Consider the following 19,218-nt stretch of genomic DNA (forward strand, 5'->3'; position numbering starts at 1 on the left):
GTTGTTAGATGATAAAACATAATTAATACTTTATGCGTAACTTATCTTTTTAATTTTGTTCATAATTTTTTCAGATAACGGTTAAACGTTGAACACGGAAACTCAGGGTTTGTTTTTTTTTGGACGGAGGGAGTATAGAGTAGGTACAATAGCTATTAGACATCTATAAACATATTTTAAAGAAATAAAAGATAAGAGAGAAGAGTGGCGAAGTAGCGGGCTTCAGATGTGTAGCCAGCTGCACCACGGACTCCACGACGAAATGTGTAGTAAGCAACTATTATATGAATTGACTATAAATAAGAATTGACTATAAATAATTTAAAGATAGTAGTTGGCTATACTTGCTCTTATACAGTTCCTACTGCCCGGTTTAGTTGGCAAAAAAAAATTATTTGAGGTGTCACATCGGATATACGGACAAAATATTGAATGTTGTCTAATAATAAAACAAATTATAGATTCTGTCTGAGAAACTGCGAGACCAATTTATTAAGCCTAATTAACCCATCATTAGCAAATGTTTACTATAGCACCACATCGTTAAATCATGGCGCAATTAGGCTTAAATTATCTGTCTCACAATTTACACGTAAACTGTACAATTATTTTTTTCCACATTTAATACTTCATGCATATATAAACATTCGATATGATAGTGGTCTAAGTTTACTCCTACTGAAGTGTTATAAAACTAACGTGTGCGATGAGCAAATCAGTAAACGTTGCAAAAAGAAAGTACTACTAGTGGCCCTAGTGGGCAGTGGCTAAGCAGGCCTGGAAGCACGCAGCAATGGAAGCATGGAGTAATCTTTTACTCCACACTTACACAGAGCCGCTAGACGGGACACGAATCGCCGGTGGTTCCAAAAGGCCAGGCAAGACGGCAATCATTCAAAAGGCCAGGGAAAAAGACTGTACTCTGAGCAAAAAGGACGGTTCTTCAGGAGTGTTTCATCTTGGTCTTTTATTTTTACGGCGCACCTTTGAAAATGGTCGCTTCAAATAATTTGACGGCGTTGATGCAACTTAGGTTTCTTACGGTCTGTTTGTTACGGAGTAGCTTCAACCGTATTTATTTTGTAACTTAATTTTAGGATTTTTATTCATGGTAGGTTAATTTTCAATATTGATTTTTAAATCACTAATAATACATATATTATAGGGATATATTTTCGTGGTGACTTTGCTAGTTTCAAGATATGACCAGTTTTTCGAAGATGCTTATAGGGATAGAATGTAGGGGGTTCGCGCGTTAATTTGTGAGCGTCTATATTTGTACCGTGTCTTTTTAAAATAGTATAATGTAAAAGTGAACCACGTGAATTCTAAAACACATTTACTTCCAATTATCTATCTCAAATCATTTTAGGGTCCATAGACAGTACAATATATTTGTTGCAAAAATAGTTGGGCCTTCTCTGATTGAAGAAAACCGTTCAGCCGGCTTGGGGACCTGGTGGGAGAAAAGGCATGACAAATGGGCCCGCTCAATATTAAAAGATAGGCCGAACCAAGAAGGACGGCCTAAACAGGCTTGCCCAGCCGTACAAAGTTGGGCATCCGTTTGGTTCAGAAGAAAATGGTTGATACTAAGAAAAAGGTTCAGTTTTACTCTCTGACTCATAGGTGGGCACGTAGGCGGCGAGCATGACGGCGACGCCCATGTCGCTAAGCCAAACGACGGTGGCGACGCCCTGGCTCTACCTAGAGCTCCTCAACCCCTGCGTTCAGCTTCCAGAGCTCAGGGTCGGCGAATCCGGCTGTGCCGATGTCAATGGCTGGTGGATCTAGCCTGCATCCATCGGCCTGGTGAACACGGAGGCGACTGGAGCTTTTTGCTGCATCAGTCTTATCTGAATCAGTTTATTACCTCTTATCTCTGCAGGCATTTTGTGTGAAATACACCTTGCGAATTTGCGATGAGGGCGAGAAGAGAGCCGGAGGTCGGAGGTGTACACCGACAGTACATGATCACGGCTCTTTGCGCGGTGAGTTGTATCTCCAACTCTGTCTTTCGAGGACCACTGAATCCATTCACTGGTTCATACACTCGGATGAATCAATCAGTGGAAATGGCACTATCACGAGCTCGCGTCGTCCTCCACCCGACCACCCCGACGTCCAATCGACCAAGCCAACATGCACCGTACGTGAGCTCGACGCGCGCGGTGGTCGACCGGACTACCGGAGCAACATGGTCGCCGGAGTACCCGCCGTGCCGTCGCTGCCTTACCTGCAGGCGTTGCTCAACGAGGCTCTCTTCGGATCGATTCACCCGCCGCCGACGGGCCGCTCCTCTCATGGCGCCACAGGGCCATGTCGAACACCTACGTCGACGGCCACCTCGTCCCGGCCGGCACCAACCGGGCTCGTGCCGTTCGGGTTCGCGGCGTGCACGCAGCGACGAGCTGACGCGGGACCTCCCCCGCCTTGCAGCCCAGAGGCGTGGATAAGAAAGAATATATATTGTATCATTGCCGGTCTCACATGATTTTTTTTTTTACAAAAAAATCTTCAAGTGCCATGTCAGTTAAAACTGCATTCAATACCGCCTTGGGACTATGTTTGCTCCGGTTTTAAAAGATATAAGAGACACATTATATATGGAATTACGGTTCAAGAACGAAATTCAGACTGCACGTCAAGATGAGGAATTTAAAATAAACTTATTCCAACTCCCACAGTATCAGGCTCTCAGCCCCCCAATTCCAGCCATTTGCCCTAGTTTGCACGCGTGGTGGGATGGAAAATGAAATCTCCGAACTCCCCACGGTAGCCGCAACGCATATTAGACGACTGGCGGTTCCATCAAGGAATAAGTTCACTTGTCATCCCTCATCTTTATATTCAGTTTAATTGACAACCTTAAATCATAATATTAGAAAATTTCACTTCTTATCTACCCTTAATTCACCAACTCACTCTTACACCTACATTACTCATTCATCAAATCTGATGGTCCAGAATCATCCAATCCAACGCCACATATTGTTGCACGTACCCACTCAACCTCCGCGCGCACGAAAATCACGCCGCTATCGCTCCTCCCACCTCAACCGAAAATCCCCAACGCGCTCTCCTTCCCCCAACCCAGATCGCTCCGCCTCCCTCTCCCAACCTACAGCGCTCCGTCGCCTCCCCTCTGCTACCACAAGCGCCGCCGCACTCCCCCCGGCAAACCCTAATCATCGCCACCACCTCCTCCTCTCTCCCATGCCGCCGTCGATTCCGACGCCCCGCCATCGCGTGCGACGCCGCCCACGCCCCGCCATCGAGCCGCCGTCGACTCCCGCCTTTAGATCGACGCTCCATCACACCTTCACATCGACGCCACCGGCGCCCCCTCGCGCCACCGTTGATTCTCGTCTCTCCACCTCGACCCTCACTCTGATCGTCATCGAATCCCGCCTCCAAATCGATGTCGCCGACGCCCCAACCAGCGCGTCGATTCCCGCCTCCAGATGACACCGCCAGCGCCCCTCACGAGGATCGCCGTCGATTCCCGCCTCCAGATTGACGCCGCCAACGCCCCCACACAATGCAGATCGTTGTCACGCGTCGTCGATCCCCGGCCCCTCATGCCGCCACCGGGACTGCTCACCCACGCGCCCCCTTCTATACCGCGACGCCGCCGTCGACTCCCTCGTGCCATCTGCTCTCCGTTGCGCCGCCACCTTAGCCCTCTCCACCGCGACCGCGAACAAGGTAATCATCGCTCGATCCCGTTCCTTCATTATTACAGTGTCATGGCTATTATGTGTGTACGTGCATAAACCTGTGAGAAAATAAATTATTATGCGAATGTGTGGGCAGTGTGGCAAAGAAAGTTATTATCTTAATATGTTTCTCTAATTTAGATAGCAGGCCTATTCTTTTGTCAAGCTAGATAGCGTAATATGGAATTGCGGAAGTACATGTCAAAAAATAAACTGAGAGGATATTGATTCTTTTGTTTGTTGAGCTTGCAAATTAGTTGAGACCTTGCGGCCATAAGAAACTGATGTTTGATGACCAAGTCGTACTTCACTGTCCAGTTCTGCTCTATCATTTAGGATTTTCGTTGCCCAGCCAAATGAAAATGCCATTAGTCTCCGGCCCAGCGAAAAAAAATGCCATTAGTCTACCCATGTTTCCTATTTTCTTCAAACTGATATTGATGATAGAGGAGATTATGTGAATGCTGTTGGGATTATACAGAACTTTGGGTGGCTGTTGGATAGGATAGGATGAGGTTCATTTGGTTTATGTTTAGCGATAGGACGTACCGGTTCATTTGGGTGCCTGTTGAATGCCTCGTTCGGTCAAAAAAATTTCCTTCATTGTGTGCATGGATTTAAAATTCAAATGCCAGTAGCAATATTTATTCTGTCTTTTTCCTGAACCTTTCCTAGACAGACGCATTTCTTTCACTGGGAAATTTGCAGGGTATATTTTCATCCCACAGGGTCATGCATGGTGGATGTAAGTATGGATTCAGATCATGGTGGATGTATACATCAAATTTAGGTTTTGGTAACTTGTGTTTTTTCTTGGTTGAGATTCAGTTCTGTAGTGATCTAGAAAATAATTTTGGACAAGCAATAAATAGGAAATGAGTACAAGAAGTATTTGCTAGCTCTAAATGCACAGTTTGACCAGTTGTGTGGTAAATCACCTATTAACACTATTACTTTGTCATAAAGAATATATTTTTCATTTAAAAAAACTAATCTTATACTGACATATATTAGTGTGCATGGTCCCCTTAAAAGTTAGGTTTAATCACAAAATGCGTTAAGGTGGCTGCAAGGTCTCTGCTGCCCTAACCGAATGGCCAGGAGTAAAATTTGGATCTACGATTCACCTCAGCTAACTTACTATATTTTACAAGACTACAATTACAGTTTCTGGTGCATTTGCCAAGCACTATTCAGCATGAGATTAGTTTTTTTGTGGTCCTGGTATATGTACATATGGGATAAATCATCCATGGTGGATGCACCGAACAGAAACACACCAACATGCCCACGTCAATAACCCAACCATTGATATTTTGGTGCTTATTTAGGATGTTTGCATGAATTAGTAGTACTATATTGCAACCAGGTCAACGCTCTTACTGAAAACAGCCATTTGAATGGACAGAAGTCTAACAGTAGTGGTAATCAAATCGATCATCAACCTTTTGAGGTTATATATTTTTCATCTGCTTCTGCATAAAATACATCAAATGCTAGACTTCCGAGTGAATTTTATCGAAATGCTTGCAGAACATATGTGTGTGCAGAAATTGGATTAAAACAATTATTTTTTTCTCCACGAGCTTCACATTCATGTGTCCTACAGAAACATACTACTAACTAAAGCATCTGTTCAGTTTGTCACGTTAATGACAAAAAATCGAAATCACCTTGCTGAGAATTAATTTGTTTATGCAGGCATTTATTACAGTCCATGATGCCCACACGCAGGACTTGTCTTCAGCACTGTCCAGGCATTAATTTTCAACATGACCAGGTAACGTCCCCTCTAGCTTTCGTACATGAACCAAAGGTAACAACAGTTAGTTATATACTTTTCAGGAAATAATTTTGAACATGAGCAGATAGACGTAAAATTATATACCCTAAGAGCATATGATGACAATGTAGCTAACTACTAAATTTGGACCATGCTGAATATTATAAGATGGAACATCTTGGTAGTTAGTAATATTATGCTGAATAGTTAGTGGCTTTGATTAATCTCTCTGTCTTCTTGCATGGAGTAGCACAATTATATAACCAGCTGGGTACTTGGTACCTTGTTGCCACCCTAAAAAAATGATGGCACCATAGATAAATTTGCTTGTGTTAAAATGTATTGCCATCATAGCGTTGTAACTTATACCTTGCCTTCATGGAAGATAGTAGTTTATTTTAAATGGAAGACAGTAATATGCTTTGTTCAAATTGATCTTCCAGATGCATAGGTTTATAAAATGCTATGATCTAGATGAATAGGTTTCCTGACTATTGTTGTTCACTTAAAATAGAACCAAATATGCTGAAACTATTCATCACTGAAAAAAGTCAAACAGAATTCTACTGTCACACTGCACTTTCATACGTTTCTATTGATACTGGATTTTATTCTCTTTATGTTCCTTTAGTATTTTATCTTATATATCAGAATTAAATAGTTTACAAGAATATGAGTGAGAATTATATTATTATTGATCCGTTTCTGCTGTTTGCCACTGTACCACCTATGCATGCTTGCCTATTCTCTTGAACCACATCGTATCGTTCTTAATTTTCCTGAAATATTGCATGCATTCTTTGGTTTTTTTCGGACTGCTTTCTGTTGTGCCTAGCTGTTGGTAGCGTGCAATATTGATGATTTACGCATCCTGTGTATTCGTAGGGTATAATGAAATTTGATCTGAACATATGAAATTTGACACATGCATTTCCATGATCCGAAAAGTTTATCTGCAGATTTAACAAAATATTCATGTTCATTTTACCTTTTTCAACTCATTTACATGAACAAAATTGGAGCCATGTAAAAGCCTATATATTTGCTTTCATACATATTTTTGCCTTAATAGAATCCAGGATATTTTGCCAAATATTTTGGGAGTTAAATTACTACTGCTAAGTGATGAATATGTCTTTATAAGCGTGTGCCTCGTGGTAGGCAAACACACTGTCTTCAATATGGTGCTTCTATTGATATGCGTTCGATAGAGAAGTTCTTGTGGCTTCTTGAGGTGCTCTATAAGGAGGAAGGTGACCAGTGAGGAGCAGAAGTTACAGAATGTTTCCAGGCGATGCATGTATTGAAAAATTAGCACCTGTAGAACTTGCAGGTGATATTTGTATCTATATGTGGTATAGAAAGTTAGACACCGTGAGCTATTGTTTGTGTTTTGAAATATTAAAATATTGTGGAACTCTATTCATGGCCAACTTTGGGAAGTTATTAATAGTATAATAATATTCATGAGAACAGTACAAATCTCTCTATCGTTATTTTATTTGTGAATCTTAAATATTACCTTTTGGTTTTTACATTATCAATTATCACTATTGCGTTAGCACGGGCATATTACTAGTCTTAACAAAACCGTTCAAGTTAGAATCATGGATCGAATAATTAGTTAGGAAATAAAAGATTTAAATAGAGAAGTAAGAAAGGATAATAAACTAGCAAGCTGTATTTTTCCGCATGATCCCGATTTTCATTCGCTGAGTCGGTCGACCGATTCTGAATATTCTCCTCAGGTTTACGAGGACAATAAACTACACCACGGATCTTGCTGGAAGCAATTGAATAATCGCACGCCCAACGCGAGTTGATTTTCTGTTTTCCAAAAGGGAACGTCTCGTGATAGTCGTACAAGTCTCGGTCTCACGAAGAGTCGGGGTGCGATTTGCCATCTGGAATCGAAGTGAATTGCGGACAAATTGGTGGAGAAGTAGATCTCGATCAACCAGAAAAGGCCAAAGCCGCACGACGACGACGAGATCTGATCCATTTCATCTCCTTCTAGAAGCACAAGCGCCACTCGGTATAAAGGCCGGCGCAATGTCACAAATGGCTGCAGTGCACCAAAGTCACGGAAACATCAAACATTCGTGAGCTCAGCTAGCCATGGATAACGCCTACTTCCTCCGTCCCCACAGAAAGTCCATTTCTAACATCCCAAGGAGAGATTAGTGAAGACTAAAAATAACCAAAATGATCATCATTATTGAAAAAACCAGTAATGTTGATAGGTAGGTAAAGGGTATTTAAGGGAGAAAACTTCTTATTTTATGTGCCGAGGTTAGGTAGGATGGTAGAAGTTGGTTTTTTGTGGGACAAAATTCAAACTCCAGAAGTTGAGTTTTTTTTGACGGAGGGAGTACATTATTGTCCTCTCTGTAGCTATCCTCTTCTTGCTCCACTCAGTGGCGTAGCCAAAAATTATTAAAGAGTAGGACTAACGTAGGACTTAATTAGCGAATTATTTATTTTCTCTTACATTTACATGGTGATTTAAGATAATTTAGCCATGTTTTTGGAGGCAGGTCTAGGGCTCAAACCCTAGCTGTTCTAGTCCTGCCTCCGCCCCTAGCTCCACTACTACCTCGTCGGCCTCGGCAATGGCAGGAGCAAGAGCAAGGGGGCGCCACGGAGATGAGGGAAAGATGCAGGGAGGAGATAAATCTAACGGGTGGGTTCCACGTGCAGATGAGGAAGAAGATGAAAAACGTGACGACGATAACATGGTTCTAATTTTGTAAAATTTAAATGGTACGGTTACGATAGACGAATTGTAATGATATTTATCTAAATATACACATTTGCAATGGCACATATCAAATTAACCCTTAAAAATATAATCATATATTTGTTTCAAAAAAATATAATCATTGACATGTTGTTGAAAAGATTTAATTAAAACAAGAGTAAAGTGCACGGGAGGTCTTTAAACTTATAATGGTGTGTCATCTAGATCCCTAAACTCTCAAAATGCATATCCAAGTCCCAAATCGCCACAGCCCCTTTCGGGATCCTACGTGGCGCTGATGTGGCATGCCACACTGACATGACGTGATAAATGGAAGCCATTTAAAATTTTTCCTTTTTCTCTTTTCTTTTTTTCTTCTCTTTTTCTTCTCCTTCTTCTTCTTTTTCCTTTCTCTGTTACCCGAGCAGAAGAAAGGAAAGAAAAACAGAAGAATGACAAGGAAAAAAAGGAAAAAGAAAAAGAAAAGAACAAAAAAAAGAGAGAAAATGGCACATCACATCCATGTGGCGTGCCACATCAGCACCACGTAGGATCCTAGAGGGGCTATATCGATTTGGGACCTAAATGATACATTTTGATAAGTTGTAGGATCTGAATCTGCATTTCGAGACTTTGGGGATCAAGATGACACAACCCTACATGTTTAAGGACCGTCTATATAATTTACTCTTAAAACAAATATGATGGTGCAGATTATAATTTGATTACTAATTTAGGAGAGGAAATGATTTAAAGCTTGTTATTTTGTCGGGGGATTTAAAGCGAGAGATAGATACAATCGTACATACATGCATGCACCCTTAATCAGGTGTCAGGGCACCCTTAATCAGGTGTCATGAAAGTGAGCATGCACACAAGTATTAGGAAAGTGAGTATGCATAAAAGTATCTTTAATAGATAGGGATTATCACTGGATAGGCCCGATTCTTTAGAAAAATATCTAGTCTCGTCGGAAATATCTACAGCCATGCTTAGCTTCTGTACGTATGCACATCTACCTCTTCATATATAAGTAAGCAGCTAACCGCTGCTGTGCGTATCCAATGAAGTACTCCACTTCTGTAACCATGGATAAGGCCTACATTGCCGTCTTCTCCATCGTCATCCTCTTCTTGCTCGTCGACTACCTTCGTCGTCTTCGTGGCGGCGGCACGAGCAATGGCAAGAACAAGGGGATGCGGCTGCCGCCGGGTCTACCGGCCGTCCCGATCATCGGCCACCTCCACCTCGTCAAGAAGCCGATGCACGCGACGCTGTCCCGCCTCGCCGCGCGGCACGGGCCGGTGTTCTCGCTGCGCCTCGGCTCGCGGCGCGCCGTGGTGGTGTCGTCGCCGGGGTGCGCCAGGGAGTGCTTCACCGAGCACGACGTGGCCTTCGCGAACCGGCCCAGGTTCGAGTCGCAGCTGCTCATGTCGTTCGACGGCACCGCGCTGGCCATGGCGAGCTACGGCCCGCACTGGCGCAACCTCCGCCGGGTCGCCGCGGTGCAGCTGCTCTCCGCGCGCCGCGTCGGCCTCATGTCGGGGCTCATCGCCGGCGAGGTGCGCGCCATGGTGCGGAGCTTGTGCCGCCGCCCAGCCGCCGCCGCGCCAGTCCAGCTGAAGCGGAGGCTGTTCGAGCTCTCCCTGAGCGTGCTCATGGAGACCATCGCCCAGAGCAAGGCGACCCGACCCGAGACGACGGACACGGACACGGACATGTCCATGGAAGCCCAGGAGTACAAGCAGGTCGTCGAGGAGATCCTCGAGCGCATCGGCACGGGCAACCTGTGCGACTACCTGCCGGCGCTCCGGTGGTTCGACGTGTTCGGCGTGAGGAACAGGATCCTCGCCGCGGTGAGCCGGAGGGACGCGTTCCTCCGTCGACTGATCTACGCGGCGCGGTGGAGGATGGACGACGGCGAGAAGAAGAGCATGATCGCCGTGCTGCTCACTCTGCAGAAGACACAGCCGGAGGTGTACACTGACAACATGATCACGGCTCTTTGCTCGGTGAGTACAAGTCTAAAAGTCTGCTCTCCGATGGATCGGGACCGTACAACTGATCACAGGTTGATCGAACGGCTAAAAAATATTGATTAAGCTTGACGGTCAATCGGGAGAAAGCTAAACAGTAAATTAGGCACAGCGGGTAACGCGAGAAGCGCCCCAGCCCGGGTTTGAAGAGGTTTTATCTGGAAAAATCAATTCAACCTTTAAGAGTATTTTTTTTATGTCACTTAAAAGTTTATAAAAAAATTAAATAAATTTAGTAAGATAGATCTATATGTGATATGTCACTTCACAAACATATAAATTCAAATTCAACTTATAAGTAGAAAAAAATAAATTTAACTATCAATAGAACTTATAATTCACGGTCAAATTTATTTTTTTTTTCAAATTGAATAAGTTGAATTTTAACTCGTATGTTTGCGAAAAGATATATCATATATTGATCTATCTTGATATTTTTTTAATTTTTTTAACGACATGAAAAAAAACAGGATGTTCCCTAGAGGGAAAAAATCCACTTCCATTTTATGTGCCTGCCTATTGAAGTATTGATTGCCATAATCTATACCTGCCTATCTTTTCTATGCAATCCTGGATATAGTACTGGTGCACCAGAGTAACTTTTATACGAAGAAATATCAATAAGTAATGGTGTATCATTTTCTTACTATCGGTATAGTTTTCTTAGAGTAACATGTAACCTCACATGTTGATATGGATAAGAGAAGAGAGAAAAGGGAGAAGAGCCACCCTTACACGTAAGGGAGCAGCAAGCTTTACCCAAACTCCAAGAGAGATGAAAGAAAAAGACTAATAAATTAAGAGCATAAAGTTATTGTAGTGTATTGTGGCAAGTGTTCCAGAATTTTTTTTTAAAAAAATCATCGTTTAGCAATTCGAGAAGCATACATGCATACACAATTTGCATGCACAGATATAATAATACTACACGTCAAACGAAAGGATAAGGGTTATATGCTGATTAATTTAATTTTTTTATTTTTTGTTATATGATGATAAATATGGAAGGAGGTAGTGTAATCGTGGTAATTATATGGGCTCAACGGTCGCTAGCATGATAGATTATTCAGCATGCAAAGTCATTCTCAACGGAGACTGGGGATTACTGTAGCTTCACTGAATATTGTCGCGTGCCACACATATTTTGTTCTTACTTTTATCCTCAGAAAAGCCAACAAACTCTTGGAACTATCATTACTTCATGACCCAGACGAAAAAAAAACAATTTAATTTTCACTCTATTAATTTTTTTGCCGCGAAGAACTTGTTAGGAGCAGGAACAGAGACAACCTCGACGACGATAGAATGGGCAATGTCGCTGTTGCTGAACCACCCAGAAACGCTCAAGAAAGCACAAGCCGAGATCGACGCGTCCGTCGGCAACTCCCGCCTGATCACCGCCGACGACGTGCCCCGCATCACCTATCTCCAGTGCATCGTCAGGGAGACGCTCCGCCTCTACCCCGCGGCGCCGATGCTCATCCCGCACGAGTCCTCCGCCGACTGCGAGGTCGGCGGCTACAGCGTCCCGCGCGGGACGATGCTGCTCGTGAACGCGTACGCCATCCACCGTGACCCGGCGGCGTGGGAGGAGCCGGAGAGGTTCGTGCCGGAGAGGTTCGAGGGCGGCGGGTGCGACGGCAACCTCTCGATGCCGTTCGGGATGGGGAGGCGGAGGTGCCCCGGCGAGACGCTGGCTCTGCACACGGTGGGGCTGGTGCTGGGCACGCTGATCCAGTGCTTCGACTGGGAGAGGGTCGATGGCGTGGAGGTCGACATGGCTGAGGGTGGCGGGCTCACCATGCCCAAGGTCGTGCCGTTGGAGGCCGTGTGCAGGCCGCGCGACGCCATGGGTGGTGTTCTTCGCGAGCTCTGAACATTTTGGCGTCGTTTGCATCTCCAGGGCAAACTCATGTATACTGATGAAGTACCAAAAGTAAGTAGCAATAAGCTTCTTGTGAGCATACACATGTTGTGAACTTGTGATGTGTAAACTACAGTACTACACGTAGGGGATTTAGAAGAGAACGACTGCTCTAGCATTACCAATTTGTATCGATGTGCAATAATCCTGTACAAAGTATAATTATATAATTATATACTTCCTATTGTTTGTGTGGTGTATGCGTTCAAATACTAATACGGTCAGTCGGTCAACAAAAGAGAACAAAATTAACATGAGCTTATACGACCAGTTCGAAATACAAGTCAGTGTCGCTGGTCAGTAAACTCTAGATTAAAAGTAGTCTTACAAATTCCTGATTCTTACACATCTTTTTTTATCTTTATCTTTATCTTTACTACTTAAAAAATTGATAGTGGTGGTCTTGATTCCTGACACAACAGACGCATCAGGCAGACACGTCTCATCCTAGCCATACGATCGTGAGATCCAACAGCTCAGATCAGTTCGTGTATCTCCCTCATCGCACTCCTCCTCCGGCCTCCGCACCTAACCTCTTCCGAAACTGACGCCCCCTCACGCGCTCCTCTCTACGCCACACCGTCCATCCGCCGCTGTCCCCCGTCACTCCAAGCCGCCGCAGCCCCATCCAAGCCACGGAATTGATGGCCTCCCTCAACACCGACCCTTCCCTCGTCGCTCCAAGCCGCCCGCTCCTCTCCTCAATGACGCAATAGGCAACAACTCCTCTTGACGGCGACGCCCAAATCCCATCGCCTCCAATCCTGTCTACAGACGGCCCACAGGTTGCCTCCTTCTTCCCTCCCAAGCCGTCTCCCGGTCCTTTGTCCTGTCCGTCAGGCCACCCCTTTGAACATTCTATTTTTCTGATCCATATGTTGTACAGCTCAATGGGCTGAGGGACTGCAGGAAGTCCTGCGCTCGGCAGGGCTCTCGTCGCCTCGTCGGCGTTGCCCTCAGGCCATTCAAATGCAAGCACCCACTGTGAGTTACCTCAGGATGAAGACCTTCTGCTCACAGTGCAAGCACCGAGTGGGACGCACAGTGCACAGCTTTACCAAATCAATCCCCAAACTCCTCCCTCTTCCCTCGATTTCTCCGGCTCCTTCCTCACTCACCACGCCCCGCCTCCTCCTCCCTCCTCACCATGCCGGCTCTCCCCTGCTCCCTCCATCGGCGCCGGCTCCCCTCCTCCCTCCGCCGGCGCCGGTTCTCCTCTCCTCTGGGCCAAGCGGCGGCGTCCTCCATGCCATGCGGCGGCGACGGCGTTCTCGAAGAAGCGGCGGTGGGAGGACGGCGGCGCGGTGGACGGTGGCGGCGGCGGCGGTGAAGGAGGCTGGGGACGCGGCGGCGGATCGAGAAGACCGAGGCGGTGGCTCGCGACGAGCTCGGCGTCTCGCGAGCGGCGGAAGGGAGGCGACGACAGATCCACGGTGCTGTGAGGCTGGGGACGCGGCGGATTGAGAAGACCAAGGCAGGAGCAGCGGAGCTCGGCGTCGACGGGCTCGATGCGCATGGCGTTCTTGGGATGGGCGGTCGACATCGCCCGCGACTCCGGCGCGTCGAGCTCCGTCGTGCTCACCTGCGACGGCTACGGCTCGGCGCTCTACTTCTCGCCGTGGGACAGTGTCCCGCTTCCGGCGACAGCTTCCCCCGACGACGGCTTCCTGCTGCCGCGTTTCCCGGACGTCTGCGTGCAGCGCTCGCAATTCACCAACCACCTCGCGCCGGCCAACGGCACTGGCGGCGGCGGCTCAAGAACGGGCGTCAAGGAGGAAGCGAGCGAGGTGAGCACCGGGTTGGGGTGCTTGCGGCCGGTGCGCGGGCGGCCAGCGGTTCTTGGCGGCGGGATACGTCCCCGGCTGCCTCCTCCTCTCTCCCACGCCGCCGTGCCTCGCCTCCCACGCCGCGGCGGCACACCGGGGACGCCGCCGCCGTGCGCCTCGCCTCGCCGGGGACGCCGCCGCCGTGTGTCGATTTGTTGCCGGGCACGGGCGGCGCGAGGGCACGAGCTCCACAGTGCGAGAAAAGCAGCCGTTTCCTCACCTCGCGAGAGAAGGATGCGCGCGGCTCAGTTTGGCGACGAGGTGCTCTCCACTGGCGCGCACCCTCCCTCCACGCAAGGCCGAGTCCTACGTGGCACCCCATAGCACCGGTCCAGCTGTGTGCACTGTGAGAGGCCTCAAATACTCCAAGGTACCACACGGTATTTCTATTTCCGATCACGACCTATGTAATCAACCTGTTGTGTTGTGAGCGTGTGTGCCTGATTTGGTTGCCTGCAGGTGTTGTCCTGGCCACCGACTTCGAAGCAATCTGTGCGCCGGTTGGAGGTGGCGGAGCACTGGTACCGACTCTACAAGACGGACAATCAACGGGTACCACAATCCGGCTCCACCTCGACGCGATTGCGGCAACCACGAAAACCTCACGCTCCAATCTGTGCCCTCCGCCCGTGCTCGCTGCATCTCGTGCCACCGTCTCGGACTCTCGATCCTCATGGCCTGAATTATCCTAATTCTTCGTTACCAGTTTTTTTGAGACTAATATGACTCCCATCAAACAATGCAGTTGAGAGTGAGTTCTTACCTGTATTATATAGTACATTGTATTTAAACCATAGTACATGGGGACAGTGGTGCGTTCATCAATTTATGGATTGTGGTAGGCTGGTAGCTGTTTGATTTGTCACTAAAATTGCACGACGACAACACTTTGGCCCTGTTTAGATTCTAACTTTTTTCTTCAAACTTCCAACTTTTCCGTCACATCGAACTTTTCTACACACACAAACTTCCAACTTTCCCGTCACCTTCACTTTAGGTTCCTAAGTTTAGGTTACCTTCACTTTAGGTTCCTAAATTTATCACTAAGTCTGAAATTTATCCCTAAACCAAAATACCAGGTACAACGGATCCCTCAATCTACAAAACTCAATCACCCAAGATTGTAGATAGTATTATGTCCGGTTTTAACTGACGTGTCAAGTTGAGTTAACGTGGAATCTATGCGGGCCCCACATGTAAGTGGCTAGTACTTTTTTCCACGTTGGACGAAACCGTCTCCCAAACCACTAAAGGAGGCGATATGCACCGATTTTGATAGATGGGGGAGACGTTATACCCTGTTTTATTATCAAGAGATGTGATTCAACCAGGAGCAAGAGTTGAGAGAGCAAGAATAGACTTATTCGTGAGCCCACAGGCTAAACCCGCCACGGCCCACAGACTAAGCCCGCCAACTCGGGCCGTTCGGCCCAGTTTGCACGCATGGTGGGCCGGAAACTGGAATCTCCGAACCGCAACGGAATCGACGACATCTGTAGCCACAGCGCGCACTCGACGGCGGGCAGCTTCGTCACTGGTTCGAGCTGTCTGCTGACTCAACGACGAACACACGTACTCCTGCTCGGTTTCTTCCTCCGTGTCGCACAAAAGTCAAATTGCTCTCTATTAGTATTCATTATTAGCACTTCAAACCTTTCTTTACGTTTTAAACGAACCAACTAATCAGGTTATGAGGACTATAATAATCGAATCCAGGGATCTTGCTGGAAGCAATTGAATAATCGCCCAACGATTGAGTTCATTTCTTGTCTCCAAAGCTGTCTCCTGATAGTCAACAGGTCTCGGTCCTCGCAGAGTCGCACTGCGATTTGGCCTCTGGAAACTGGAAAGAGATCTCGATCCACCACAAGAAAATGCCAAGCAGCACGACGACGAAGACGACAACGCCTTCCAGGTACGTAGCAATTGAATACGGAATACTCTCTCCGTTTAAAACGTTTGATTATTTTCCTAATCAAACTTTATCATGTTTGACCAAATTTATAGAAAAAAATAACAACATCTTAAATATAAAATTAGTATAACTAAATCTAGCATTGGATATACTTTCATAATATTTGTTTGTTTTATGTTAAAAATACTACTATATTTTTCTATAAGCTTAGTCAAATTTAAATCAAATTAAAGAAGATTAATTAGAAAAATAGCCAAACGATTTGTAATATGCAACGGAGTGAGTAGAAGTAATCGCCCAGCCTCGCCAACGAGGCAACGAGACCCGTAATGCAACGATCGCATCTGCGTTTCAGGCGTCAGCCATGGCGTCTGCAGAGATGCCTGGATTGTCTCCGCAAGATCTGATCCATTTCATCTCCTTCTAGAAGCACAAGCGCCGCTCGGTATAAAGGCAGACGCATTGTCACAAATAGCTGCAGTGCACCAGAGTCACAGAAACACATCACACATTCGTGAGCTCAGCTTAGCCATGGATAACGCCTACATTATTGCCATTCTCTCTGTAGCTATCCTCTTCTTGCTCCACTACTACCTCCTCGGCCGCGGCAATGGCGGGGCGGCGCGGCTGCCGCCGGGTCCACCGGCCGTCCCGATCCTGGGACACCTCCACCTCGTCAAGAAGCCGATGCACGCCACCATGTCCCGCCTCGCCGAGCGGTACGGGCCGGTGTTCTCGCTGCGCCTCGGGTCGCGGCGCGCCGTGGTGGTGTCGTCGCCGGGGTGCGCCAGGGAGTGCTTCACCGAGCACGACGTGACCTTCGCGAACCGGCCCAGGTTCGAGTCGCAGCTGCTGGTCTCGTTCAACGGCGCCGCGCTCGCCACGGCGAGCTACGGCGCGCACTGGCGCAACCTCCGCCGGATCGTCGCCGTGCAGCTGCTCTCCGCGCACCGCGTCGGCCTCATGTCGGGGCTCATCGCCGGCGAGGTCCGCGCCATGGTGCGGAGGATGTACCGCGCCGCGGCCGCGTCCCCCGCCGGCGCCGCGCGCATCCAGCTGAAGCGGAGGCTGTTCGAGGTCTCCCTCAGCGTGCTCATGGAGACCATCGCCCACACCAAGGCGACCCGCCCCGAGACGGACCCGGACACCGACATGTCCGTGGAAGCCCAGGAGTTTAAGCAGGTCGTCGACGAGATCATCCCGCACATCGGCGCGGCCAACCTGTGGGACTACTTGCCGGCGCTCCGGTGGTTCGACGTGTTCGGCGTCAGGAGGAAGATCCTCGCCGCTGTAAGCCGGAGGGACGCGTTCCTTCGCCGCCTGATCGACGCGGAGCGGCGGAGGCTGGACGACGGCGACGAGGGCGAGAAGAAGAGCATGATCGCCGTGCTGCTCACTCTGCAGAAGACAGAGCCGGAGGTGTACACCGATAACATGATCACAGCTCTAACGGCGGTGAGTTCATCTTCTGCTGTTTTACCTTTCTGATATCTGAATTCTCTCATTGGTGCGTAATTTTTTTTTTTTGGCTGTCATCGGTATAGCTTTCTTAAGCACTCAGTAGCCTTGCAATTATAAAAAGAAAAACAATCAGTAGCTTTTTACATGCTTTGAGTCAGTCAGTAGCAGTGTGGCACTATCAGCATTCAGCAGTATTCATGTTGTTTGCTAATCACTATCATGGTTTGAGTCAGCACAATCAGTAGCTTTTGACATGGTTTGAGTCAGCAGTATCTTTTCTAGGAACTGAATTAGTTATTCATTTAGTACAACTTGTTTGTCTGTCTATTGATTGCTTTAAATTATTTCTTCTATGCAACCCTCTAATCCTAGTATAGTACTAGCCTTTTATATGAAGAATCATCAATAATTTTCTTCTCACTTTCAGTGTAGCTTTACTTAATGAATATTTTGAAAGATCGCCTAGTTGCCTTATTATAATTGTATAAAAGGAAAACAATCAGTAGCCTTTTACATGGTTGAGTCAGCGAGTTATCAGGAGTACTATTGTTTATCATGGTAGTAGCACGATAGACTATTCAACCCGGGCGATTAAAATCCTTCTCCCAAATTTGTATTCTTTGTTTTTTCCTCAAAAATTCACCAAACTCTTGGAACTATTATAGTTCAGTTTTAGACAAAAAAAAAATGAAATCTTAGTTCCACCCTCTTGCCGTGCAGAACTTGTTCGGAGCAGGAACAGAGACAACCTCGACGACATCAGAATGGGCGATGTCGCTACTGCTGAACCACCCCGACACACTCAAGAAAGCGCAAGCCGAGATCGACGCATCCGTCGGCAACTCTCGCCTGATCACCGCCGACGACGTGACTCGCCTCGGCTACCTCCAGTGCATCGTCAGGGAGACGCTCCGCCTGTACCCCGCCGCGCCGATGCTCCTCCCGCACGAGTCCTCCGCCGACTGCAAGGTCGGCGGCTACAACATCCCGCGCGGGTCGATGTTGCTCATCAACGCGTACGCCATCCACCGTGACCCGGCGGTGTGGGAGGAGCCGGAGAAGTTCATGCCGGAGAGGTTCGAGGACGGCGGGTGCGACGGCAATCTCTTGATGCCGTTCGGGATGGGGAGGCGGAGGTGCCCCGGCGAGACGCTGGCGCTGCGCACAGTGGGGTTGGTGCTGGGCACGCTGATCCAGTGCTTCGACTGGGAGAGGGTCGACGGCGTGGAGGTCGACATGACTGAAGGTGGCGGGCTCACCATCCCCAAGGTCGTGCCGTTGGAGGCCATGTGCAGGCCGCGCGACGCCATGGGTGGTGTTCTTCGCGAGCTCGTCTGAATATTTTTTGGCGGCGTTTGCATCTCCAGGACGAACTCATGTATTGAAAGCACCAAAAGTAAGTAGCAAATAAGCTTCTCGTGAGCATACACATAACACATGTGAGCTTGTAATGTGGAATAAATTACACGTAGAGGATTTGGAAGAGAGTGACTGCGCTAGCAATCGCTCTTTGAGAGTTGTGTTTTACAGTTTTAGTGAGGAACCAATTTGTATGAATGTGCAATAATCATGTATAAAGTATAATTGTACACGCCAGGTATTTCAATTTCATATTGCTTGTGTGATGTATGCGTTCGAATACTATACAGTCAACAAAAGAGAACAAAATTACTATGAGCTTATACGACCAGTGTTCAAAATAATAGCCAGTCAATGGTCAATAAAAATTAAAATTAAAAAAAAAGTCTTACAAATTCCTGATTTTCTATCGTTTGAAAAAAAAAAACAACTTCGGGATATTACACATATTACAT

General features: G+C 47.1%; 2 protein-coding genes across 3 annotated transcripts; both read left to right on the top strand.

Moving 5' to 3' along the window:
* Nucleotides 1-9,276: 9,276 nt before the first annotated feature.
* LOC9267058 (cytochrome P450 81Q32) lies at nucleotides 9,277-14,893 on the top strand. Of its 2 annotated transcripts, XM_066308382.1 has the most exons (4): nucleotides 9,277-10,254; nucleotides 11,540-12,987; nucleotides 13,089-14,398; nucleotides 14,488-14,893. In XM_066308382.1, exons 1-2 carry the CDS (start codon nucleotides 9,307-9,309, stop codon nucleotides 12,152-12,154), a joined length of 1,563 nt encoding a protein of 520 aa, XP_066164479.1. In that variant the 5' UTR covers nucleotides 9,277-9,306; the 3' UTR covers nucleotides 12,155-12,987; nucleotides 13,089-14,398; nucleotides 14,488-14,893. The 2 variants fall into 2 exon arrangements, with proteins under 2 accessions (XP_066164479.1, XP_015628229.2); XM_015772743.3 differs by having other exon boundaries at nucleotides 11,540-14,398.
* A 1,529-nt stretch (nucleotides 14,894-16,422) lies between these two features.
* Nucleotides 16,423-19,015, top strand: LOC4334183 (cytochrome P450 81Q32). Its single transcript, XM_015772287.3, has 2 exons — nucleotides 16,423-17,398; nucleotides 18,125-19,015. The coding sequence occupies exons 1-2, from the start codon at nucleotides 16,475-16,477 to the stop codon at nucleotides 18,740-18,742; spliced, it is 1,542 nt and encodes a 513-aa protein (XP_015627773.1). The 5' UTR covers nucleotides 16,423-16,474; the 3' UTR covers nucleotides 18,743-19,015.
* The last annotated feature ends 203 nt before the right edge of the window (nucleotides 19,016-19,218 follow it).

This window comes from Oryza sativa, chromosome 3 (assembly GCF_034140825.1).
Source record: "Oryza sativa Japonica Group chromosome 3, ASM3414082v1".
Classification (NCBI taxonomy): domain Eukaryota; kingdom Viridiplantae; phylum Streptophyta; class Magnoliopsida; order Poales; family Poaceae; genus Oryza; species Oryza sativa.

Excerpts from the sequence above, each read along its gene's own strand:
- LOC9267058 (XM_015772743.3), top strand. The coding sequence starts at position 9,307 with ATGAAGTACTCCACTTCTGTAACCATGGATAAGGCCTACATTGCCGTC. Across the intron at positions 10,255-11,539 it reads TGATCACGGCTCTTTGCTCG|AACTTGTTAGGAGCAGGAAC; the intron begins GTGAGTACAAGT and ends TTTGCCGCGAAG.
- LOC4334183 (XM_015772287.3), top strand. The coding sequence starts at position 16,475 with ATGGATAACGCCTACATTATTGCCATTCTCTCTGTAGCTATCCTCTTC. Across the intron at positions 17,399-18,124 it reads TGATCACAGCTCTAACGGCG|AACTTGTTCGGAGCAGGAAC; the intron begins GTGAGTTCATCT and ends CTTGCCGTGCAG.